This window comes from Ambystoma mexicanum, chromosome 1q (assembly GCF_040938575.1).
Source record: "Ambystoma mexicanum isolate Mex_15411 chromosome 1q, UKY_AmexF1_1, whole genome shotgun sequence".
In the NCBI taxonomy this organism is placed as follows: Eukaryota; Metazoa; Chordata; class Amphibia; order Caudata; family Ambystomatidae; genus Ambystoma; species Ambystoma mexicanum.
The window spans coordinates 928,996,023-929,022,678 of record NC_090922.1 but is presented as its reverse complement, the minus strand read 5'-3'; the positions used below and the strand labels follow the sequence as shown (position 1 = coordinate 929,022,678).

The window sequence follows — 26,656 nt, the reverse complement described above, 5'->3', positions numbered from 1 at the left end:
TGAATGGAACAGTAACAGATAAAGTAAAATTGGGACGCGTTACAAAACAAGGTTGCCCCCTATCACCATTGCTCTATGCAATCTACCTCGAACCCTTACTAGCTGAAATACGGGGCACTGATCGGCTCAGAGGAATAGAAATGGCGGGAGAACCACATAAAGTAGTGGCATTTGCGGATGATATGCTGATAGCATTGACAGACCCAGAACATTCTCTCCTGGTACTAATACATGAATTGGATAACTATGGAGCGATATTGGGGCTAAAAATCAATAGGCAGAAATCGGAAATCCTAAATCTTTCGGAAGACCGGGAAGTGATGGATACGCTGGCCACAAAAATGCAATTTAAAAAAGCGGAAAAGGGTATTTCATATTTAGGCATAACCCTTACCAAAAAGATCAGGCAACTGTATAGTGCAAATTACCTGCAGCTTCTAAGAAGAATCAAACAGGACCTTGCAAAATTGAACCCTTTTACAGTATCCTGGTGGGGGAGGTTGACATCGATAAAAATGGTGGTTTTACTGAAATTATTATACTACTTTCAGGCACTGCCCATCAGAGTCCCAAAGACCTTTTTTAAGTCTCAACGAGGCAATTTCGTTATATCTGGAAGAAAAGACCCCCCAGAGTAGCAATGTCCATGTCAACAGCCCCAAAAAACAAGGGGGGGGGGGGCATGTCCCTTGCACATTTCTATAAATATTACGAGGCAACATAGATACGGGTCATGAGAGAATGGTCAGCGGAAGGCCTACACAAAAGATGGGCAAGACAGGCTAGCGTGGTAGTGGGATCACCCCTCTCTGGGATGATGTGGTTACATAAACAAAACAGACACCCTAATGTTAAGATCAGCAAAGTATTAGGGGTAGGGGTGGAACTATGGGACTCAGCAATAGAAAGAGGGGTACTTGCAGTGAAACAAGTCCCATTTTGTCCAACGTTCGGAAATCCAGAATTTCAACCTTGGATGGAAAAAGGGTGCTTTTTTGTCAAGCAATGGGAGGAAGCAGGTTGTAATAAGAGATGTACCAGGGACACATTCTTAGGACATTTGAGGAATGTTTTCAAGATCTCGGTCTGACAGGAAAGGATAGGTTTAAATACAAACAATTGAAGCATTGGCTGACCACCCCAACCATTAAAGAAGCTGCAACAAGACAACTGACACCATTAGAAAAATATTTAACGTCCGACTTGGGGTCAAAGCGCCTTGTCGCAGACCTCTCTACATTCCTGAATGAAAAGGAGGAAGTTGTTGAATGGAATTACATGAAGAATTACACGAAAAAATTGGAAAAATCCCTAGGGAGACAATTTCAAAGAACCAGTGGGAATATCTGTGGGGAGCCATCCCAAAACAAATTCGAGCCATACAACTGAGAGAAATGTTGATTAAAATCCTCTTACAATGGCATTAAACCCCCAAGAGGATACATGATATGTTCCCCCAGGCATCAGATCAATGCTGGAGGGGATGCAAGAACGTAGGGAACTGGAAACATATATGGAAGGAATGCCCAGTGTCAGACATTCTGGGACGGGGTGAAAATCCAAATGCAAGGGATGTTTTCTAGGGGTGGGACAACTGGAGGTGAAGATATGGTTGTGTGGTATGCGGGAACCAAAGTCGAAAATTCCAAATCACAGAAACGGGGGCTCATGATCCTATTAATGGCCGCATGGCTGGTGATAGGGCAACAATGGAAACTACAAACGCCACCCACACTCAGTCTGGCTGCAGAAAGTCTGGATCTTGTATCACTGGAATGGGTAACCTATAGAATCCAGGAAGACCAAGAGGGAATCAAGAAAGACTGGGGGGGCGGTATTGAGTTATCTACAAAGTGAGTACATGGAGCAACGGTGCCCACACAAGATTAGAATATTGGACATTGTGGGATCCTAAGAGAAGAACAGGCATGTGGAAGCAGAGACTTTACTTCTGGCGGGGGGACGGGAGCTAAGGGTGGGAAATTATTGTTAAATTGTCATGATGATGTTCTACAATAAGAAAAGCAATAAAGACACATTGGCAAATAGAAGAAAAAAATTACAAAAATAAAATACAAACTTCATATACAGTGAGTTTTTGGGAGGATTAAAAAATGTGGAAAATATATACCTTATTCCAATCAACTAAAGATTGCCAGGATTGTAACCCTAATTCCAAGCGAATAAGAGGCATAGGAGCGGGTTTTTGGGAGCCTAAATCTGCTTCTCCACATAGATCTCTCAAGTTGGTTCATTAACCTATTCCCGAGTGCCACCAGAAATTCCATTTCGTAGTGTAGAGGTGGAATTAATTTTCCCTTATAACCATCACGTTAACAAGCGTCTATGCTCCGAAAGAAAACATGGGTTGCAGTCGGACTATAATTCTCTTGCTGCTTTACACAGGATTTCCCAGCTTCTGAGGTGTGACTATAGGCAGTTGTGTTTTTATGCAATTGTGTATAGGTTTTTTTAAGAACTGCATGTCACCTTACATCACTCCCAGTACTGTAGGGTTTTAGAGCGATTTTTGGAAACCTAGTTGGGGGCTTGTTGTAATCTTATAATCCAACTTTATGGCGTTTCTTAGTTGCTAATTTCCAAGTCATCAGCTCTCAGTCAAAGGCCATTCTGAAAATAGATGGCCCGACACATGAAGTAACCATAGAATTCTGTCTTTGCTTTGAAGACAAAGAAATCGCCAGGGTAGAGTGGTAAATTGGATAGAACAAGTAGTTATGTATAGGCGCATTATAAATAACCAATCAATTTCTTTCATTGGTGTCTGTACCCGTTTAGCAGAATAAAGTGTCCTCTCAGAAAATATCCATAGGGCTGATTCTGTAAATCCATCTTAACCATAGAGTAAGATTTGAAGAATATTCCTGTTTAAAGAGGCATGATCGGTCTGCCTCCTTTCAGAAGTTCAGGGCCGTTTTCTAGGAGGATGATGGGGATGAGTAGGATGGGTGATATGAGGCACTCAAAGCATCCACAAAAGTAAATAAATATATATGTTGCTTTAAAAGTCCTTCAGTGAGGAGCACACTGGCCAGCTGTACTCAAGATTATGCAGTTAAACAATCTACCATCTCACAGAACTCACCTCAAAAGGGGCTCATTAGCCTACATCTGCTTTCTTTTTTAGAGCCTATTTGTAAGTTAGATAACAAATATTCTTGCGACCATTTAGGTTCCAATAAAATCATATTTAATAAAACATTGGCAATAAAAAAAGAAACAAAATAATATTTGGTTGCACAGCAGTCACCAATCCAAGTCTTTAATTTATGTATGTAAATCCTGAAGTAACCATTTCAAAATGATTCCTTATTCCAACAAAGTCAAAGGTTGTGCAGCACGTTTCTGCAGAATGCCTTCATCAGGAGTGGGTATCTGTAGAAAAGAGATGCAGTAGCTGCCTGAACTCATAAATGAAAGCTAAAAATGACAAACAAATCACTCTTCAAACATTTTCCAATCCTCATCCTATAAATTGTACAAAATAGAATTATTTCAAAACGAAAATTCATTCAGAGAGAAAACAATTGATTGGAAATGCCAAAATCTCAAGTAAAAATGCCAGTGAAATAAAATAAAAAAATAGTAAAGAAATTCAGCTGTATAAAACAACAATAAAAGAACCAATAAAGAGGCGCTCTAAGCAAAGCGTGTAGGGTGATCTGGTATCTAAAAAGATTATTTAAAGATTTGTAGATTGCTTTGTGACTCTGAGAAGGTAGTTTGTTTAACCACTTTTTGATGAGCAGGACTTGCCGCATGGGTTCAAAACCAGCTCCACTTTAGGGAATCTAGCCTGCCAGACGAATTTGAGACAGGACGACAGTCTGAAGAAGCCCAAATCCCACGATCCTAACCTGTCTTTTTAGCAACCTGACAGCTTCTTTCACTGCCCCGCCATCTTCCCCCACACTCCAATCCCATCCCACCGCCACTTACCTGGTACCTTCAGCGTCTGTGGTGCCCTGCCGCCAATGTCTCTGCTAGACACCATGGAAATGTTGTTGCCCTGGTGATGGTAGAGAGGCTCTGCTTGGATGCCACTCTTCCAGCTCTGTGGCGGCCGTCTTGCATAAGTATTAGAGACGTCCCTTTCATTCATACAGAAAACTTGTCAGCACCCTGGGTTACCGGATTGGCAACCTGGGGTGCTAATGGCAATAAACCGGATCGGGTGGTAACGGCGCTGTGGCCCATTGCTAACGCCTTTATTAAGGAGATGCTTCTGTTTTATGCTTAATCCCCTCTACCATTGAGACCACACAGCACTTTTTGCTAGACTTCTGGACCTTTTTCTTTCTATCCTGAATGAGGGGAGCCTTTTTTTCCCCTATTTCAGTCTTATGGGCTCTGACTTTTGGAACTCTGTTCTGTGTTTTACTTATTCTCTATGGAGTGTGCTTTCCTCCATATCTCTTAAAGGCATCCATGTTTAACTTTTCCAGCACACACCACCTTATGTGCAGTGTTACTGGGGACCCTTTGATCCTCCATTTGAGATTCTTTGAGTATCTTTAAAAACTACTGTTCTTAAGGTTAGAGGCATACTTTGTGTCCCTCCTAAAACTTTATCCTATGTGGAGTGCGAAGGGGATACCTAGTATCCCCCTTCTCTCTGCTCCTGGGGCGTTTCAGTCACATAAACAATCATATAGTTGTGGCTGGTGGCAGTGGATGTGTATTGTGCTATTTACTACCGCATACTGTATTCACGGTCTCGGTTAGGCACAATAGGGTCAGCTTTGTTCCAACATAGTGCCTCCTTTCTTTTTTCGCCATTTCTATCGTGGTCCTCTGTCAGCCCTTCTTCTACCATTTTGGGAGGGGGAGGTCTGAATGTGTGTTTTTCCATTGGCCCTGTCTCCAGTGTATCTGCGAGGACAGGAAGCAGGGAGGAGTTCAACACCACCCTGCCATTTGTCTGCTAGAGTGCCTCAATTGAACCAGTTCCCACTGGGAGGGGCTGGCTGTCCTGATTGGTTTTAGTGCTCTATGTAGTTACTAGGGGAATGGGATGATATATGGGTCATGACGCTACAGATATATGCAGATAACTTCACCTCCAATACAAAAAAGGCACCAAAGGGCCTTGATGTAGCTCGGCTCAGAGACTCACAGCACCACCTGGTGGCTATATGAAAACTTTCCGGTCCAGGTTGCTTCTGATTGTTCTATCAAAAATGTCTGTGGGAGGAGTCGGATCTGTCAGAAAGAACATTGCCTTACGCAATTAATTTTTTTTTTAACCACTAAACCTCTACACCTTCATTAGGGCACTTCTCACTGTTATTTGAGTCTTCCTCCTCACACCTTTCTGTCTTGAAATGATGGTAAAGCTTTCTTTAGACCCTTGATTCTCTGGTTGTGTCCTGAAAAATACTCTTTCCACTATGCTCTTTATTTTTGCCTTTTTACCACAGTTTGACCAATACTGTGAGGCTGTAATAACACTTTTAAATCCTCCTCTTAGGCCATGTAAATACTATGTTTGTTGAGAAGTAACAACTCTATTTCATTCTGTAGTAAGCAGTGCTTTCTTTCCTTGTGGTACACCAGAAAGCAAGCAGGCCTTTGGCTCCAAGGAGATATCCACAGATCGAAACAGAAACCAAGAAGGATAGATGACACCGGTATGACCAGGATACTTACTGGATTTGAGGACATCTCCATTAGTGGCAATTTTAACAGAATACACAGCCTGGATAGAGATGCAGAAGTAAGATTTCATTGTTTTGCTTGTCTACTTGTATATATTCATATATTTTGATCTGGTTATTATGTACTATTTCATCAATTTTTGTTCCAGAAACCCTTTTTCCCAAATCATTTTTTGGAGTTATTTGAATACAGTTTTTCAAGTTTACTCTTCCCTGGTAGGTAAATGTTAGCCCATGAACCATAATTGTAGAATTCAAGCAGCAGGTGGACTGTTAGTCCAGCAAGTGCCCCCAAAGCTACAAGGATGTCATTTCTAGAAAGACAGTCTTTCTAGGACTGCATACTCCCCCTTTTCCCACGTTCTCGAAGATTAACATTTTAAGTCTGCAAGTAGAAACACTGCGACAGAAATGCATCATGTAGAATTGGCTGTCTCCCATAAGTGTACGGTTGATTTGTAAATTGTAATCTTTTATTCTCCAGCATGGGGTCTGGCATGGATTCACGTGCTCTTGAATATTCCCCGTCGTCAGGCTGGGAATCCTCGGTAAAGAAAAAAAAATCAGTTTTGTTTCTGAACTGTCTTTCTACTAGTAACCAATCACTGGTCTCTGGGTCATACTGCCCTCAGCCAATGACTACCCTCTACCTAAGCCCCTCCTCTGGCAGCCATCTTCAGATTATTACCGCACGTTTAAGTGTTGGGAGGCCTCGTGCTGTAGGTCTCGAGCTTTTACTGCGTTTTGCGTTTTTTTGAAGTGTTTACTCTTATATTTTCAGTCAATCGAGCCTCAAGCTCCACCGATTCTACTTCCGATCAACGGGGACCGCCCACTTCTCGGAGGATTCAAGAAGGTCTTTGATGTCTACCCCGTGTGGTCATGGCCCAGGACAAAGGAAGCATGATGCCTGCTGGACCCAAACTGTTCAGGATGCCCTGGATGCGGGCTACAGAACGTCTTTAAGGAGGATGAGCACTCTCGGTGTCTCTACTGCCTTCACAACGACGACAAATCGTACATGGAGAAGGACTGTGCGTTTTGTAAGAACATGTCCAAACGGACAATGAAGGATTGTCGTATTCGACAAACCTACTGGCTGGAGGGGAAGAGCCCAGCAGCGGCTGAGAAGGAGAAGAAGTCCGAGTGGTCTTCTAAGACCTTTGAGGGCGCTCCGGCGACGAGGGCCCAACAAAAGGCAAAGCACTGCGAGTCTGCAGGCACCGGGAGCGCCGATCGGGGTCGGGCTCCTCGGCTGCCAGGAAGGGCATATTATCACCAACGCCATCAACCACGAGCCAACGCTCTGGCTCGGTGAAGAGGAAGTCGGAGAACCCGGGTAAGCTTCGGGAGAAGCTTACCCGGGTTCTGATCCTGGATAAGAAGTTCGAGGAATCCAGGGCCCACGGGAAGGAGGCTGACGAGGAGAGCAAGGGGGGGGGTGATGAGGAAGATAGGGCTGCGGAGGACCCCATGCCCCAACGTCGGTCCCGTTGCAGCTGGTGCCCGTACCACAGGACAATTCAGGAGCTATCTTGATGGCTTTACAGACCCTGTGCACGGAGATGAGGACAAGGATGCCCTTACCCCCCACCGACAACCCAGCGAGGCCTGGTCCGTTGGGGAGCCCGCCTAACAAGTGGAGACGAGTCCATCCTCCTCCCCCCATCCAGCCTTCACCCCCATCCCTTCCTCCGAGGGATGAGATGGGAACGGAGACGGCGGGGACGGATGACAAGGGTGGTGACTACGGAATGGACCTCCCATCACCACCTGCTCGGGCCTCCAAAGCCCCCCCCCATACCCCCTGACGAAATTGGCTCCTTCCACGCAATGATCGCCCGGGCATCTGAGCTCTTTCAGCTGTGCCCCGAAGAACAGAAGGAGCGTTTCCTCTACCAATGGCAGGAGGCCAAGAGGAAGACTGTCCTCTCAATCCCGTTACTGGACGACATCTGGGACGAGGGGCTGGCGCTCCTGAAGAACCCGTCCACGGCTCCTGCTAAGAGAGACCAGTACGAGAAGGATTACCGGGTCCCGGACTCCACCCCTATGTGCCTCAGGGCACAGCCGTCCCCGGATTCAGTGGTTTCTGCGGCGGCCAAGAAGAAATCCGCGGGGGCGACGGCTTCGACTTCAGCGTCCCCGCCGGACGGCGAGGGGTAGAAGCTGGACGCCATGGGACAACGAGTCATCTCATCGGCAGCGATGACTATTGAAGCGGCCCTCGCGATCGTGGCGCGCTAAGATAGGGAGCTGTGGTTCAAGATCGCTCGCCTGCTGGACTTCCTCCCGGACGACAAGAGGGCTGAGGCCATGGAAATCCTACAGGAAGGAGAGGTGGTGTCGGACCACAACATTACGGTGGCCACGGACATCGCCGACACCGGCTTTCGTCAGATGGGGAACAGTTTGACTTCGCCGGCGCGGTTGGCTCAAGGCCACCGACTTCCGCCAGGACGTGCAGACCAGGTTCTGGACATGCCCTTCGATGGGAACAACCAGAACGGCAAGACCGTGGATGAGTCACTGCAGGCCATCATGGCAGACACCGAGATGGCTCGGGCCTTGGGTGTTCTTCAACAACGCCGGCCGTCCTTTCGGGACTCCGGTGGCGTCGGGCCCCCACCCCAGCACCCCGGTGTGAGGCCGGCTGGTGAAATTCGTCGGCGTGTGGGAGTCCATCTCCACCGACTGTTGAGTGCTAGATGCCCTGGCCCGCGGGCACACTCTGGAATTTCAGAGAAGGTGTCCCCGTATACCACCCGTGGCCAGGAAGGAAAACCACGTCTCACAACTACTCCTGGAGGTACGAGCGGTACTTCCGCATCCAGAAGAAGACCGGCGGTTGGTGACCCATCCTGGACCACCTTCGTCTAAACAAGTACATAAAGTTTCAGAAATTCTGGATGGTCACCGTCCAGCACGTTCTGGGACAGCTGGAGGAAGGTGACTTCCTATCGTCGCTGGACTTGGAGGATGCCTACTTCCACATCCCCATTCTAAAGGGACAAAGCAAATTCCTACGAATCGTGGTCCTGGGGCAGAACTATCAGTTCAAGATCACGCTGTCGATCACACAGCGAAGACCGTCCAACTGCTCAAGGATCTGGGATTCTTGATCAACTTTGCGAAATCCCACTTGATACCGTCGCAAGTCGCCCTGTTCCTGGGAGCCAGACTCGACACAGTGGTGCGATTGCCTTCACCGTCGGAGGAAAGGACGAAGGCCATCCTGGGCAAGGTACAATGGCTGTTGACCATGAATGTGGCCAGGGTGAGGTCCATCAAGTCCCTACTCGGCATGATGTCCTCGTGCATCTACCTCGTGAGCCTATGCAGGCTGCGGATGCGACCACTGCAGGAGTTCCTCGACGCCCGTTGGATGCTAGCGGCGGGCAGTTTCAAAGACAGGATCTCACTGAATGAGACTTTCCGCCAAGCAATCCGGTGGTGGGGCACCCATGCGCTTCTGGCGGCGGGCATGGACTTCCAGACCCCGACATATCAGGAAATGGTGGCGGCGGACACCTCCCTGGAGGGATGGGGAGCGCACACCAGAGATCTCCACGCAAGAGGCCTTCGTCTCCCAGAGGTGATGTCACTACACATCTGTGTCCTGGAGCTCCGAGCCGTGTTCTGGGCCCTCAGGTCGTTCCTTCCGTCCCTCAAGGGCAAGGTGGTAAGGGTCTTCACCGACGACACCACCACAATGTTCTACATCCGGAAGCAGGGGGGCACCAGATCCCCAGCCCTATCCAAGGAAGCGCAGGATCTGTGGCACTGGGCCGTCGCCCAAGGGATGTTGCTGCCGTACTTGCTATCGCTGCCCAAGGCGGGGCAGGCACATGCCTCCATCAAGATCCATCTGGGGGCTATCTCCCGCTACACCAGAACTCTGGGGCGGTCATCTCTATGGTCTCATCGCCTGGTGAAGGAGTTCATGAAAGGACTGTTCCGATCGTTCCCGCCGGTGAAGGCCCCGGCCCTGGTGTGGGAGCTCAACGTGGTGCTGACCAGGCTCATGGGGCCGCCATTCGAGCCGCTGCCTTTGGCACCGTTGAAGTTCCTGTCGTGGAAGACAGCGTTTCTTGTGGCCATCACCTCCGCACGACGAGTGGGAGAGATCCAGGCCCTCTCCTGTAAACCTCCATACCTGACATTCCACGAGACGAGTGTGGTGCTGAGGACGCATCCCTCCTTCATGCCCAAGGTGCTGTCGGACTTCCATCTCAACAAGCCCTTGGTGTTACCTATTTTCTTCCTGTCGCCGGCTGAGAGGACTTTGCACTCGCTGGATGTGGCTAGAGCGCTGAAGTTCTACGTGGACCGCACAAAGAGTCTTCGGAAGACATCACAGCTGTTTGTGAACTTTGGACCTGTGAACCAAGGGAAGGCCCTCTCGAAGGCTTCCATTTCCAGATGGCTCTCAGGCTGCATTATGCACTGTCACCGGTTGGCAAACCGTACCCTTGCCTAACCGTCTGAGAGCCCATTCGACCAGAGCGATCGCTGCTACCACGCCGTTCCTCTCTGGTGTGCCCCTGCTGGACATCGGCGGGGCTGCTACGTGGAGGTCCACGCACACCTTCACGAGATTCTACTGCGTCGACCGGGATTCCAGGGAGGAGTCCAGAGTCAGCCAGGCAGTGCTGCGCAACCTGTTCGCCTGAAGGTGGGCCTGGTGAGAAGGTGAGAGGTTTAATGTTGAGTTGTTGAAATGCTTGATGTTGAGCCTGCCACCTCCCGTGGATATGCATGTGTGTACTGCTATGTATTCTTGTATTCATGAGCATGTGAATCCATGCCAGACCCCATGCTGGAGAAGGAACAAGTTACTTACCTGTAACTGTTGTTCTCCAGCATGGGTCTGGCATGGATTCACATGCAAACCCTCCCTCCTACCCCTCTGTGGCTCTCCTCTTGGTCCTACTCCACTTTACGTGCTACCAAATCTGAAGATGGCTGCCAGAGGAGGGGCTTAGGTAGAGGGTAGTCATTGGCTGGGGGCAGTATGACCCAGAGACCAGTGATTGGTTACTAGTAGAAAGACAGTTCAGAAACGAAACTGAAACAGATTTTTTTTTTTTCTTTACCGAGGATTCCAAGCCTGACTGGGAATATTCATGAGCATGTGAATCCATGCCAGACCCATGCTGGAGAACAACAGTTACAGGTAAGTAACTTGTTCCTTACTTCTGTGTGGAGCCCAGTTGTTGAATGAGAAGATTACTGAAGCTCATAAAGACTTGAAATAGTTATGTTTGTGTTATAACCTTATTTTACCACCAGATTATCAAAACAAACTCATCAGTTGTTACTCTTCCTTCTTCCCAAACTGGTGTGGAAGTATGTGTAAAACATGTACTGTCACTTTAAAGACTTTAGAATGGGCTTGGTGTACTACATCTCCTCTTTACCTTCCCAACCTATAGAGTATTCAAATATCACCCTTTGTTCCTTTTTTCACCTAACTGGAAGGTCAGGAACTATTTTGTCACTGTCTCTATCCCCTTTTTTTATCACCTGTGACTTGTCACCACCCTTGACACACTTGTGGGGGAGTATTGTTGGGGAGAATTCTCAGGAATGTGCTAAATCCCTTCTACCTTGGAGACCCCCAGCTCTTTTTGCTGGACTTTAGAGCTTTCAATTTCTAAACCTTGAAGAGAGTGAGAGACTTTTTCCCCACTCATGTATTCTTCTGTGATTTGGACTGTTTCTTTTGACTTTGGAATCTGACAAACTCTATAGGCATCATCTCTTACATTGTGTCACACAGCACCTTCAGTGCAGTGACACAGGGAAGTCTTTCAGACTTCTGAAAGGTTTAAATACCTTCTCTTGGATAAACTGTTTCCCAGAGCAGTAAAGTGAAATTGTCTTTACTTATATTTGTAACTTTCTAGACCCAGCACACTATCTTTTGTCTAGCTTCTCATGTAACATTTTTATGTTACCCTTTCCTCACTGAATGGCTGGTGGCAGTGGTTTACCTTTTACTACCATTATGAGATTTTACCGCGGGCTGCGTTCGCAGCCACGGTAAAGCACCCATGGGTGCCATTTTTGTCAAAATGGCCTGGTCTTCTTTTTTTGCCATTTTTTTGTGGAAAGGTCCTTCTTGAAATGTACTCTGTGCGCCACACCAGGTTTGGTCCTTTTGTTCATTTTGTCTTTGGCGGGATTCACGAGGGATACTGGCTCCAGTATGTGTCAAGCTGATTGGCCCGAGAGGACCGCGTACCTGTAGTCTTGGTGGTTGGTCTCGCAGAGGTCGCCAGTCTGGAGTCTGGGAACTGATGAAATAGCGGCACGAGGAATCAGCCTCTCCACCACCCAAAAGAGAAACTGGGTGAAGGATGCACCAACTCCCAATGTCACGAAAGGCACTCTCCAGATATGCGTGACAAGAGGATTATAGGCTCAGATGGATGAAACCATAGTCCAGGTGGAGCTTGTTGTCAAGACCATGAATCTTCCAAGAGCCTCAGTGCAGCGACAGTTGGTAGATAGACCAGTGTAGCAGAAAGGTATTCGCAGTAGGCAAAAGGAGCTTGGCTGGTGCTGACGGTTCCAATGGTACACAGGATAAAGTTCGGAGTCAGGCAAGACAGGAAAGAGTGAGGTCAGTTGGAGCTTGCTGTCTGGCCAAATATAGAACTGTATAAACGTGCCCAAGATGGAACAGGAGAATGCCGGCTAGCATAGGGTATGACCCATATACACAATTGATGGTAGATGACTCAGGACAGGACTCAGGAAAGGGCTGAGGGAAGGCTGACCGAGGACAGGACCCAGGTAGTAGCTGGAGGCTGGATGGCCCAGAACAGGACCCAGGTAAGGACTGGAGGCAGACAGGCCCAGGACAGGACCCAGGTAAGAGCTGGAGGCAGGCTGGCCCAGGACAGGCCACAGGTAAGGACTGGAGGCAGGCTGGCCCAGGACAGGACCCGGGTAAGGACTGGAGGCAGGCTGGCCCAGGGCAGGCCACAGGTAAGGACTGGAGGCAAGCTGGCCCAGGACAGGCCACAGGTAAGGACTGGAGGCAGGCTGGCCCAGGACAGGCCACAGGTAAGGACTGGAGGCAGGCTGGCCCAGGACAGGCCACAGGTAAGGACTGGAGGCAGGCTGGCCCAAGGCAGGCCACAGGTAAGTAAGAGGCAGGAACAACGAGGTGAGCGAAGCGAACCGCGTTGAGACGCGACCCGCTTCGACTTGCGGCCTTTTTTATGGGCCGCCGGCGCCCGAGAGGCCTGGAACGCAAGCCGTTCCGTTTCCGGGCGCCGGCGAACCCACAACGAGGCTTGGAAGGCAAGCCCCTCCAAGGAGGCGAGCCCAGTCCACGGCGCATGCGCAGAACCGAGAGAGAGGTCCTCCACGCATGCGCCGAAGGCCGCCTGCCCCGTAACCCGTCGTTCCCCTCCCGGATAGTCCCCAAACGCGAACTCGCGGGTAGACTCGCCAGGAGGAAATGGGAGCGGCAGACCCCAGTCTCCCGCGTGACATGACACTATGCCCCCTCCCAGGAATACCCGGGGCCCCAGGTTTCCAGGGAAATCGTACGTAGAACTCACGTATCAGCCGGGGAGCATGCACGTGCTGGCGCGGTTCCCATGTACGATCACAGGCTGGGTACCCCTTCCAGTCAACCAAATAGTGGAGCACCCCTCTACGGTAACGGGCATCACAGATCTCGTGTACCTCAAACTCAGGGACGCCATGCACCAGAACAGAGGCCGGACGAGGAGAGGTGCGGCCGTAATCATCGACCACATAGGGCTTCAACAGGGACACGTGAAAAACGGGATGTACGCGCCAAGAAGAGGGCAGGCGAAGACGGAAGGCTACAGGGGACAACCGTTTGGTGATAACAAAGGGTCCCAAATATCGAGGGTCCAGTTTGACGGGCAGGTTGCGGAGAGGCAAGTTCTTTGAGGACAACCACACCTTGTCACCCTCCTGGAAATTGGGTTCTGCACTCCTCTTCCTGTCTGCCTGTCTCTTCATCCGATCCTTGGCTTCACTCAAGATCTTGCGTGCCAGTTCTTGTTGTTCCCGGATGTGTAAGACCAGACCATCAGCAGAAGGAACAGTACTAGACGGAACTGGTTGAAAAGGCATCAACCGAGGATGTAGACCAGTGGAACAGAAGAATGGGCTTACTCCAATGGAAGCATGAACGGTGTTGTTGTAGGATACTTCGGCCAGATCTAACCCATCTTTCCAATTAGACTGTGTGGCATTGGCAAAACAGCGGAGGTACCCCTCCAAAGTCTGATTGGTCCTTTCGGTTAGCCCATTGGTCTGTGGGTGGTAGCCTGAGCTTAGAGCTCTATGTATTCCCAGATGACCACACACCTGTCTCCAAAATGATGAAAGGAACTGGGTTCCTCTATCCGATATGATTTTCTCCGGTAGGCCGTGCAACCGGTAGATGTCGTGCAGAAATGCTGAAGCCATTTGAGTAGCTGTAGGGATTTTCTGGAATGGGATGAAATGGGCCAGTTTGGTGAAGCTGTCCACAACCACCATTATACAGGTGTACCCTTCTGATGGAGGCAAATCCACAATGAAATCGGTAGCGATTGTATGCCACGGATAGGGAGCTATTTCAGTGGGCATTAACAAACCCAATGGTCGTCTTCTGGGAACCTTGCACTGGGCACAAATTGGACAGCTGTCGATGTACTTCTGGACCTCGGTCGCCCAACCAGGCCACCAGAACTGTCGGGATATCAACTCTCGAGTGGCTCTGACCCCGCGATGTCCTCCTATGGGTGAATCATGGAATCCATGTAGAATGCCCCTTCTAACGGCTCCTCTAGGTATGTAGAGTCTTTTCTGAAAAAACAACAGTCCATCTCGTTCTGAAACCAATTGCCGACTAAGAAGGGTCGTTCTTTCTGGATCCGACCGAGTGGCTTCCGCGATGGACTTAAGGTGAGAGGACAAGGCCAGCAAAAAATGGCGAGGAGAAATCAGTGGCCGTTCTGGACAAGGCGTCCCATCTACGTTTTCCAGGGACCTGGAAAGAGCATCCGCCTTTATATTGGAGGTTCCCGGGATATAGGTAACATGGAACTTAAACGGAGAGAAGAAGAAGGCCCACCGGGCTTGACGAGGAGTCCGACATTGCAGAGAGCGAAGATATTGCAGATTGCGATGGTCTGTCCGCACCTCCACAGAAAAGCGAGCTCCGAGGAGAAAATGTCTCCATTCCTCGAATGCGGTCTTGATGGCCAACAGTTCCTTTTCAATCACCGCGTAGTTTCGTTCGCTGGGACTCAACTTGCGAGAATAATAGGCCACTGGATGTTCCACTAACGTGGTTGGATCTTTCTGAAGAAGGACTGCTCCTACCGCGAAGCTGGAAGCATCAGCCTCCACTATGTAGGGCACCTCTTCCTGGGGATGGCGCAGGATCGGGGCAGCCATAAAGGCCGACTTCAATACGTCGAAAGCCTGAGAAGCCACGAGATCCCATTCGAAAGCGATCTTGCTGCTGGTTAGCCTGGTGAGGGGCGCCGAGATCTGCGAGAACTGTGGAATAAAGCGCCTGTAAAAGTTTGCGAATCCCAAAAAGCGTTGGAGAGCCTTGATATCGTGTGGATGTTTCCATTCTTGTTTGGCTCGCACCTTCTTGGGATCCATCCCAATACCTTCTTGATTGATAACAAATCCCAAGAACTCAATGCTGGGTTGGTGAAAGCTACATTTCTCTGCTTTGGCGAACAGGTTATTGATGGACAGCCGATGAAGGACCTCACGAACATGTTCCACATGCTTGTCTAAGGATTTAGAAAATATCAATATGTCGTCCAGATAAACCCAGACGGATAATCCTAGCAGATCACCAAAGATGTAGTCCATGAATCGTTGAAAAACAGCGGGGGCATTACATAAGCCGAAAGGCATAACCCTGTATTCAAAATGCCCAAAAGATGTCTTGAAAGCTGTCTTCCACTCGTCCCCACTCCTGATGCGCACCAAATGATAAGCTCCGCGGAGGTCCAATTTGGAGAAGATTCGCGCAGTATGCAGGGTTTCAAGGATACTGCGAATTAAAGGTAAAGGATACCGGTCCTTGGCTGTTATGTCATTCAGCTGCCGGTAGTCGACACAGGGTCTCAATGTACCTTCTTTTTTCTTTACAAAAAACAGGGGAAATCCTGCAGGTGATTTTGACGGCACAATGTACCCCTTTTCTAGACTCTCTGACAAATACTCCTGAAGAACTTGCTTCTCATCACGTGTTAAAGCATATAATTTCCCATGGGGAATAACGTGGTTCGGCAGCAGGTCGATGGAGCAATCAAAGGAACGGTGTGGAGGAAGGGCTATGTTGCCGGGTTCAGAAAAAACCTGTTTGAATTCGGAATATTCCTGTGGGACCAGAGACGTGGAACATAGATGAAGCCCATTGCTGTCTTTTTCTAGAGAAGTCGAAACGGCCATGGTGGGAACCGGTAGCTTGCATTCTTGAGCACACCTTTCGGATGAAAAGGTCAAGGTCTGGGTTCTCCAGTCTATCAAAGGATTGTGGTGTTGCAACCAAGGTAATCCCAAGACCACCTTGTAGTTCGGTGACTTAATAACATCAAAGGCAAGTTCCTCGTAATGATCAGCAATCAGAAGAGCCAGTCCAACTGTGAACTGACTAACGGGTCCAGAAGACAAGGGAGTACCATCAATAAGCTCCACCGACAGAGGTGTGTGTCTGGAAATGAGTGGTATCTTATGTCTGGAGACGAACGTTTCGTCAATGTAATTGCCGGAAGCCCCACAGTCCAGTAGACCGGATACTTCCAGGTTCTTGTCTGGTAATTTAATTCGGACCTTCAGGGTCTGTAGCACCGCTGGTTGCATGGGCAGACGAATAGAACAAATAACAGAAGGGTCTGAGGAAGGGATAGGACCTGTCGTTGCCCTTCCCGTATACGACAGGTCTCCTAGTTTCCCGACTTCTTCTTCTGCGGACGTAAAGGACACGTACCCAAATAATGCCCAGCTGCTCCACAGTAAAGACACAAACGCAAAGACCTCCTTCGTTTCTTCTCTTCTTCCGTCAAAGGTCCTCTCATGGCTCCTACTTGCATGGGCTCAGGTCCGGACTCGGTCGACCCGAATGAACCAGCGGGTGAGTTGGTCGTCCGGGGACCGCTTCTGTCAAGCCGACGTCTCTCAGCCTTTCGTTCGGCTAACCTTTGGTCAATACGGAGTACTTGATCAATCAAGAGTTGAAGGCTCTCTGGTTCAGGGATGTGGAGTAACTCATCCTTGTACTCCTCTCTCAGGCCTCGACGAAACAGTGTCTTCTGTGTAATTTCGGGCCACTGGGAGTCGGTAGCCAAAAGTCGGAAGCGGCTGATGTAGGTGATGACGTCAGTGCTTCCCTGTTTGTAGTCCATCAATTGATTCTGTGCAACGGAGGCCAGGTTCGGCGTCTGGAACACCTCAAGGAAGGCCTTTTCAAAGGCAGCAAAGTCATTCAAAATAGGACTGTTGGTAACCACAAACGGAGTTGCCCAAGCTAATGCGTTCCCAGTTAGGTTCCCCAAGATGTAACCAATCTTGGCCCTATCGTTGTTGAAGTAGGTAGACCTGAAGAGGAAATGTATCCTGCAGTGGTTACAAAACTCTGCCACCCGTCTAGGGTCTCCGTCGAATTTGATGGGTGTAGTATGAGCCAATGATCCCTCTACTTGAGAGGTACTGGGTGCTCCTTGCGTTATCATTTGACGTAATGTTTGATTCTCCTGACGCAGGGCGGTTATCTCGGCCCTGAGCGCTAGCAACTCGTTCCTCATGTCTTGCGATTCATCCATCTCTGAATCAGAAGGCAGGCGTCTCAATCTGTCAAGCTGATTGGCCCGAGAGGACCGCGTACCTGTAGTCTTGGTGGTTGGTCTCGCAGAGGTCGCCAGTCTGGAGTCCGGGAACTGATGAAATAGCGGCACGAGGAATCAGCCTCTCCACCACCCAAAAGAGAAACTGGGTGAAGGATGGACCAACTCCCAATGTCACGAAAGGCACTCTCCAGATATGCGTGACAAGAGGATTATAGGCTCAGATGGATGAAACCATAGTCCAGGTGGAGCTTGTTGTCAAGACCATGAATCTTCCAAGAGCCTCAGTGCAGCGACAGTTGGTAGATAGACCAGTGTAGCAGAAAGGTATTCGCAGTAGGCAAAAGGAGCTTGACTGGTGCTGACGGTTCCAATGGTACACAGGATAAAGTTCGGAGTCAGGCAAGACAGGAAAGAGTGAGGTCAGTTGGAGCTTGCTGTCTGGCCAAATATAGAACTGTATAAACGTGCCCAAGATGGAACAGGAGAATGCCGGCTAGCATAGGGTATGACCCATATACACAATAGATGGTAGATGACTCAGGACAGGACTCAGGAAAGGGCTGAGGGAAGGCGGACCCAGGACAGGACCCAGGTAGTAGCTGGAGGCTGGATGGCCCAGAACAGGACCCAGGTAAGGACTGGAGGCAGACAGGCCCAGGACAGGACCCAGGTAAGAGCTGGAGGCAGGCTGGCCCAGGACAGGCCACAGGTAAGGACTGGAGGCAGGCTGGCCCAGGACAGGACCCGGGTAAGGACTGGAGGCAGGCTGGCCCAGGGCAGGTCACAGGTAAGGACTGGGGGCAAGCTGGCCCAGGACAGGCCACAGGTAAGGACTGGAGGCATGCTGGCCCAGGACAGGCCACAGGTAAGGACTGGAGGCAGGCTGGCCCAGGACAGGCCACAGGTAAGGACTGGAGGCAGGCTGGCCCAAGGCAGGCCACAGGTAAGTAAGAGGCAGGAACAACGAGGTGAGCGAAGCGAACCGCGTTGAGACGCGACCAGCTTTGGCTCGCGGCCTTTTTTATGGGCCGCCGGCGCCCGAGAGGCCTGGAACGCAAGCCGTTCCGTTTCCGGGCGCCGGCAAAACCCACAACGAGGCTTGGAAGGCAAGCCCCTCCAAGGAGGCGAGCCCAGTCCACGGCGCATGCGCGGAACCGAGAGAGAGGTCCTCCGCGCATGCGCCGAAGGCCGCCTGCCCCGTAACCCGTCGTTCCCCTCCCGGCGAGTCCCCAAATGCGAACGCGCGGGTAGACTCGCCAGGAGGAAATGGGAGCGGCAGACCCCAGTCTACCGCGTGACAGGACAGTATGTTTGGCAGGGGCAGGAAGTGAGGGAGGTGCCCGAAACTCCATGTGCTTAATCCCCTTGGTTACAGGAATGCACCCAAAGGTGATTGGCTGGCTGGCTGTCCTTGGAGGACAGCCACCTTGCTTTGTGATTGACAACTAGGCTGGAATTAATGGTAGATACCTGCATAAAAGTCTAGGCTTTTTGGCTTGGAAGGCAGAGTCGACCACTGGACAAAGGAATCCGAAGAAGAACTTGGAAGAGATGCCTGCAACTCCTGGACCATTGGGTTGCCCGGTGAACCCCTGCTGCAGTGCTGAAGCTCTGAATTTGCCTCGACTAGAGAAGACCTGCAAATGACAACTTCTCCCCTTGGGTTGGTGAGACCAATCAACCCCAAGACGAGCTCATCTGGAAATCCTCTCGTAGCTGGCTGTACTTCCTTGCTGCTGCAGGAACCGGAGTGCCAGGGAGAGCAACACCAGAATCGTGTGAGTATCTTTAAATTTGGAGCCGAGCCTCAGGAAGATCCTTTGGACTCCCTTGAAGCAGGAACGACCAAGCCTGAGCCACCTCAACAGAGTGCTGGACCCCATATGCAAGGAAAGTCTAGAGTGGTATCCGAGAGACTGCAGTGGTTCTATTTGCTAGAGACGCGAGCAGCTGAAACCGTGAAGTGCCGCTGAATTGAAGTTTGCCCATTGCTGCCGCCGACCATCAAATTGTAGTGCAGGAGTCCCCAGACGTCCTTTCTCTTGTCCCCACTACTATGGCCCAGGAACAACAGGATCTGCAGAGCTACACGGGAACAGAAGTCAGCTGGAACAATTTCTTCTAACCAAAGGTACTGTGAAATTAAGGGGACCTACCTCTTGTTTTTGTAGCCTTACTTGTTCTCAGTTGAGACTTGTCTTGGTTGCTTTTGCAGAGTTGCTTGCAGCTTTGCACCTCACAAGCCTCCTAGCTTGTGGCATTACATTGATTCTACGTTTTCTACAAAGACTTGTAAAACATTGTGCAAGGCTTTTACTTACCTGCAAGAAGTGGCTTCAGCTCACCTAGACTTTTGCTCAAGTAAAATTGGCTAGCCTGGCTCCCTGAAAGACTCTTCTTCCCCCTGACTTTGTGCTTTTCAAAAAGAAGAATAATTGTTTGATCTTTGCTTTATTCTTAACCCTTTTCTTTGACACCAACTTCAGTATTGCTCTAAATGTACCAGTGATATATTAATGTCCACACTGTCCTAGGTATTTATGTCACCTCAGGGTGTAGGAAACCTCTGTGTGCCATCCCAAATGGGTACTTGCTGATTTAGGGAAACTAAGAGTGTGTATTTTGAAGTGTATTTTTTTTGTTACGTGTATAATTGCTCCCTTCTGAAGGTTTATTCAACTGACTGTTAAATTAATAATTTTTTAATCAAGAAACCCTGAGTACAAGAGTTTATTTGAACACTTGTCACTGTGAATATATGTGTAAAAACCCTACTGCTCACATTGACTGCTCTTGAGATAAGCGTGGCTGCTCAGCCACACTACCAACCTGTTTAGTATAACCAATTGCTTCTCTGGCTTCCTTGGGCCTTAAAAAGGTTGTTGCTTTTGTGCTAGCCATGCCTAACTTAAGTAAAGTTAAGAATTCTCCCAAATCGTGTGGACTGGTATGAATGCCAGTACCAGAGCCTAATTCTGCCCCATGTCCCTCCATGGGTAAAACTGTTAGAAAAGGGGAGAGTTTCACTTTTTTTGATATTGAGAACCACTTCATCCTGGTTGATGGCAGTGTTCAATTCAGCTGATGAACTCTCGGTACTGAGGATTTTCAGGATCCTGAGGACTCTAATTACAAAGCTTTGCAGTAATTTGCTGTTTCTCCAGGGCAAATGTTTGCTGTTCCGGTGAGGGAGTCACTGTATTTTGCCACTGAGCTTGCGTCTTGGAGGATGGGTCCACTTTGGTTGCAAATCCTCTTTCTCCTCCTTCACAGATTTTGTTATTATTTATGAATGTTCAGTTATGGAGGCAGCTTGTATTAATTAGGCATACCCTCACCCAATGCTTGGCTCACTGCCTCAGCATATTCACATTATGAATGTTCAGTTATGGAGGCAGCTTGTATTAATTAGGCACACCCTCACCCAATGCTTGGCTCACTGCCTCAGCATATTCTCATTACCTCTTTATATCAGTGAAACACTCTCCAACCCCAGTTCTAAATAGAATCTCCACACAATGATGAGGAATGTGTAGAAAGGGTGACATAGCATGTTCTCTGCCAAGTTCTGGGACTCTGTTTCTAAGGTAATGTGTTTACATTACATCCATCCAGTAACCGCTGGCAGATGTTCGGATAGCCGCCTCCCGTCTGACGCCGCCAGGCCTACCCTGCAAGAGAAAAGGACACACAAGGTTAGAGACTACATAAATATCTTCCTACACATAATCCTTGCGCTCGACCTTGAAACCCCAACTTGCCTTCTATTTGGGAACCTTGTAAACCCCTCTGGCACTCCTTTGGACTCGATCCAAACACTGCGACTCCGCGTGGCCTTCTTCACACCTATTGGGGAGAGGAAAGACATTACAAAGGCTATGGACAATAATCACAGAAAGACATTGCAAAAGGATACGGACAATAATCATCGTTAAGAACACTTACCTTCAAAGTGGTTCAGCCACAGCCGGTCTTGGCTGCCACGCACGCGGTCCAGTGAAGCAACTAGGTCCATCAAAGGCGCCCCTGCAGTTGAGAAGCAGGACAGAGCTCATCCTCATAAGAAAACAGGTGAGACTGTATGGGTAAACGCATGCTCACATCATTCTGGAACAAAGGGTTCAAGGGAAATAGCAATCCAACCACAGCATTCTCACTGCCTCTCGTAATCTCTCGGGGGCAGTGCCAACAACCAGAGCAGCCCACACTACAGAAGCAGGGGAAGAAGTCTGATCCAGGGGAGCCAAGTCCAGGGAGGGTTAACTGCCCCAACGTCCCTGCAGAGACCAGGTGAGCGTAACAGAGGGGCTCGTCCCTATGTCAGACCCCCACGCTCTCTGCCTCTGCTGCCTTGGCCCTGACCACGGTTGGGAGGGCTGTACCGCATGCGAAGCTCTGACACCACGCACTCTGAAGAACAGGTTAGCTCTGCGGAGGGAGCTCCTCGGAAGGTCACCGCCCGATAACTTAAAAGAATTTGTCAATTACAAGTCCAGGCCAAAGATAGGGACACTGTTTTCATCCGCACCCTGCCAAAATGAGATTCCTTCACCAGGAAACGCAAAAGCGGGAGGGACCCATTGGGTTCTAGTACCAGTGCAGGTACCGAGGCTGTTTCAGCTACCGGCTGCCAGGCCGAGGGTTCGTGAGATCCTTCCAGGGACTACGCTGAGGGACCGCAAGGTTCTATTACCAGGTCTTCACCTGAGGGGCTATGTCCTAGTACCAGACAAATGTCTGATGGGGCGCCTGTACGCAGCACTACCTGCGACTCAGCCGAGGGCAATCTGCCTTCCAGGCTCAGTCCTGAGATGCAGGGTAGGCCTCAACTTCAACCGCCAAGAGTCCTGGAAGAGGCCAGGCCCAGCGCGGCAAGTGGCACGACACAGGCACATGGGATGCAGCCAGACAAAATGAAAGCCGGGCCAGACAAGAAGGCGCCTCGTCCGACACCATCCTCCTTTGGGGACCAGGTAGGAGAACAAGTCTCTAGGTGTGACAGGTCTTCACCGGGCACGTGACTAACGGCATACCCTCCTACATCCCAGGGCAGATGCACCCTGCAGGCAGCAAGACAGTGTGCCCAGGTCTCAGCCCCCTTAGGGCCCCGCACCACCAAACGCTCCACCGGCCTGTGAAGACAGGTTTTTTGAAAAGTTCCCGACTCCCATGAGGTCTCCGCAGATGGGCATCATCCTGAAGGATGTGATTAGGGACATGCTCCCTCTGGTTCTGACGCTAGCACCTTCGGCCACTCTGCCCTCGGTTACAGCGCTTCCAGCTCCGATGCAGCCCCAGCTGCCCACGCCAGTTCCCACTACACATGCTTCCATGCCTCCGACAGTAGTGGCAGCCCCACTTCCACCACAGCAGCCGCCGGCTCCTGTCGTACGCCACAGTCCCCGGCTCCAAGCACTCCTCCAGCTGCAACTAACAGGACACATTGGTGGGCACTGATGAGGAGGAGGACGCCGACACACCATCGTCAGACAAGGCCTTCCATGAGCGGCGCGTGGGCTTGGGCGAATGTTTAGGGCTTCCACAGCCTGAGGTGGAACAACCAGAGGCGGCGGTCTTGGCGGAGGTCCTTACCAATCCCCCCCACTCCACTCCCCATGGCTAGAATGGGGATTCCAATGCAAAAGGATGTGGTGGCACTCAACAAAAAAGGATGGCTTAAACCCCATTCTGCACAGCCTACCAACAGGCGCCTCGACGCAAGGTTCAGGCAGACTGAATGGGATCCACTCTTGCTGTCGGCACACCCTCAACAAAACTCTTTTGTGATCGCTGCAGCTTCTATCTACTTCAAGCCACAATCATCCTCGGTTACTACAGCTTCTGCACTCCCGGGTAAGGAGAAGATCCTGGAAGCATACAGAAAGAAAATCTATTCCAACGCTTCCCTTCACCTTCGTCAGTCCAATGTAGACACAATGCTCGCTGCAGTCCACCAAAGGCTTTGGCAGGAAATGCTGACTTCCTTCGAGAACTTCCGGTACAGAGCCAGGCACGCTTGGAGGCGGGGCTTGAAGAAACAAAGATTCTAGCGCAGGACATAATGGAGTCCACGCTGGCCCATATCGACACCTTGGGCCACGCCATCTGCATTGCTACGGACATGAGAAGGACGACTTGGCTACAGGCAACCAAGTTCAACTCGGACGTCCAGGAGCGCATACTGGACCTTAATTTCGAGGTCAACTACCGCTTCCATTCCACTACTGACAAGGAACTTGATAAGAAGTAGAACAGTTCCCAGACTGCTAAATCCTTATCAATCTCACTAAGGCCGCTCCCAAGGCATATAGCCAGTGTCATCAGCGGTCAGACAAAGGTTGGTCTTTTGGAGGTTGCTGGGGCTTCCAGGAGAGACGGTCCAGGCAACCAGAAAGATCTCTGAGCCAATACCGGCACATGCAGCATAAGGTGACGCACAAGGGCTTTTTTCAGTCCCCCTCCTCAGCCTCGGGGGCAAAAAGGCATAACACGCCCATCCGGGCCCACGAGTCTCCGGTGGGGAGCAGGCTTGCTCTTCACTCCCAACGCTGGTGTGCGAGGTTCGCGGACCCCTGGATCCTATCTGTAGTTTCCACGGGCTTCTGCCTACCTATGCCTCCTGCTCCTTTCTCCTCAGATTGGACAGCGGATCTGTTGGCGCAAATTCACTCGCTTGTAGAGAGTCAGGCAGTGGTGGAAGTCCCAGCCTCCCAGCGGGGTCTGAGCTTCTATTCACAGATTTTCACCATACACAAGAATAACCAGGCGGGCCTGAGAGTTGTGTTGGACCTATCCACCCTGAACCTTTCCCTTCCTCTTCAAAAGTTCAAGATGGTTACACCAGCGCTTATAGCGGAGACACTGTGCACGGGAGATTGTATGTAGTAATCCCTGGATCTGAAGGATGCTTACCTGCACTTACCGATCTAGCAACCCCATCGATCCTTTCTGAGGTTCAGGATCATGGGCTTCCATTTCCATTTTTTTACAAGACTGATGAACGTGGTAGCAGCCCTACTCGGGGCCCAGGGTCACCACGTCTATCCATTCCTAGACAGCTGGCTTGTCAGGGCCAGGTCTCCCGAGGCAGTCAACCACACCACCTCCGCCCTCATGAATACAGTACATGAGTTGGGATTTTCCATCAATCTTAAGAAGACACAGGCAGAGTCTAACGTTCCTCTGCCTCACCTGGGATACGAGCTCCGAGGGAATTTTCCCTTCCGAGGACAAGATCGCAGCCATCAAGAAAGCCACAGGCATTTTCTCAGCAGAGCAGTGACCTTGCCGTGGTGGTACCAGCACCTCTTGGGCATCATGGCAGCATGTCTCCTGGCGGTGCCGCTCACCAGGCTCAACGTGAGGCGATTGCAGCTGCACTTCACAGCCTCCTGGAGTCAGTAGGAGGGTTCCCAAGCGGAGCTGGTTATCATCCCACCTAATCTCCACCAGGACCTAGTCTGGTGGAGCATTGAGGACAAACTGCGGCTAGGCAGGCCATGTCGTCAACCGGCTCCCCAGGTTACCATCACCACGGACTCATCCCTAGAGTGTTGGGGAGCTACCTCGGACAGCCAGTGTCCATGGGGTATCATCCCATCAGGAGCAGGCGGCCCACATCAACAGTCTCGAGTTGATTGCCATCTGGCTCGCTCTCAAAGCCTTCCTCGCTATGATCAGTGGCAAGGCGATCCTTATTCAAACTGACAGCTCCACCAGCATGTATTACATCAACAAGCAGGGGGACACCAGGTCTCCTCCCCTCTGCACTCTAGCAGTCAACATTTGGGAGTGGGCTCTGGTAAACAGCATACACCTGGCAGTAATTCACCTCCGGGGGAATCCAACCTGGAGGCGGACAGGCTCAGCATGCTGGGTGCGAACAACTACGAATGGCAGTTGTACGAACAGGTCCTTCAGGGGATTTTCGACAGATGGGGTCATCCTCGGGTGGATCTCTTCGCCACCTGATCCAACAGGAGGTGCCCCCTATTGTGTCCTGGCAGGACAGGGCTGGGGCGCTCTGGGTGATGCGATGCAGATCCAGTGGAAGAACATGAACACGTATGCCTTCCCTCCCACTCCCCTGGTCCACAGGGTGATCAGGCACCTCTGTATCATTCTGATAGCTCCTTGGTGGCCAGCGAGGCCATGGTTCTTGGAACTTCTCAGCCTGTCGGATCAACCCCCGGTGCACCTTTCGCTGAGCCCAGCTCACCTACTATCACATCAGGGAGGCACAGTCATCCACCCCGCCCCCCAGAAGTTAGCACTTGCAGCGTGGTTCCAGAACAGGTAACACGAAGGCATCTGCGTCTGTCACAGGCTAACCTAGACATTATATAGGGTGCTAGGAGCGATGCTACTAGGAGCCAGTACAAAATCAAGTGGACTAGGAATTGTTACTGGGCGGAATCAAAGGCAATCGATCCACGGACCTGCTTGTTGGACGACATGCTAGCCTTCTCTGCACACCTCGCACACTCGAGGATGCAGGTAGACACATGCCGCACCTATTTGGCGGCCTATCGGAGCCTACCGAAACTCAGAGGAGGTCTTTTCATCCTCTAATCCGGTGGTTAAGACACCTGGCGGGCCTCACCAGGCTCTATCTGCCTATCAAGAAGCCACACCTGGGGTGGGACCTCAACATGGTCTTGGGCCCCTTGGCGCATAAACCATTCGAACCAATGGCGTCCGCGGACATCAGGCTAGTCGCCATTAAGATGGCCCTCCTGGTGGGTCTTGCATCTGCATGCAGAGTCAGCGAAATCCAGGCACTGGTGGCTGCAGAGCTTTATACTACTTTTCAAAAGGAGATGGTGGTGCTTAGAACTCGCCCTGCATTCCTATCTAAGGTAGTCTCCTCGTTTCACCTGAATGAGGAGATAGTGCTACCTACTTTCTTCATGGACCCCAAGGTCGAAGCTCAGAGGGTACTGCACTGTCTAGACGTGGGAGCACTCTACAATTCTACCTGTGCAGAACCAAGAGCTTCCGCAAATCAGAGGCTCTCTTTGTCACCTTCGGTGGGTCAAAGCCAGGCCATCAGGCTTCCAAGGCCTCCTGGTTATGGCCATCAAGAAGGCCTGCGAGGGGCAGCACAAACCCCTTCCGGCAACATGC

General features: G+C 50.4%; 1 protein-coding gene across 6 annotated transcripts in view; it reads left to right on the top strand.

Annotated features, from left to right (window-relative positions):
• CDC14A (cell division cycle 14A) overlaps window positions 1-26,656 on the top strand; it is a 1,359,412-nt gene that overhangs the window by 835,634 nt on the left and 497,122 nt on the right. For all 6 annotated transcript variants that reach the window (XM_069641577.1, XM_069641576.1, XM_069641579.1 and 3 more), the window contains one exon: window positions 5,578-5,737. In XM_069641577.1, coding sequence (XP_069497678.1) covers window positions 5,578-5,737 — 160 coding nt within the window. The remainder of the gene's footprint in view (window positions 1-5,577; window positions 5,738-26,656) is intronic.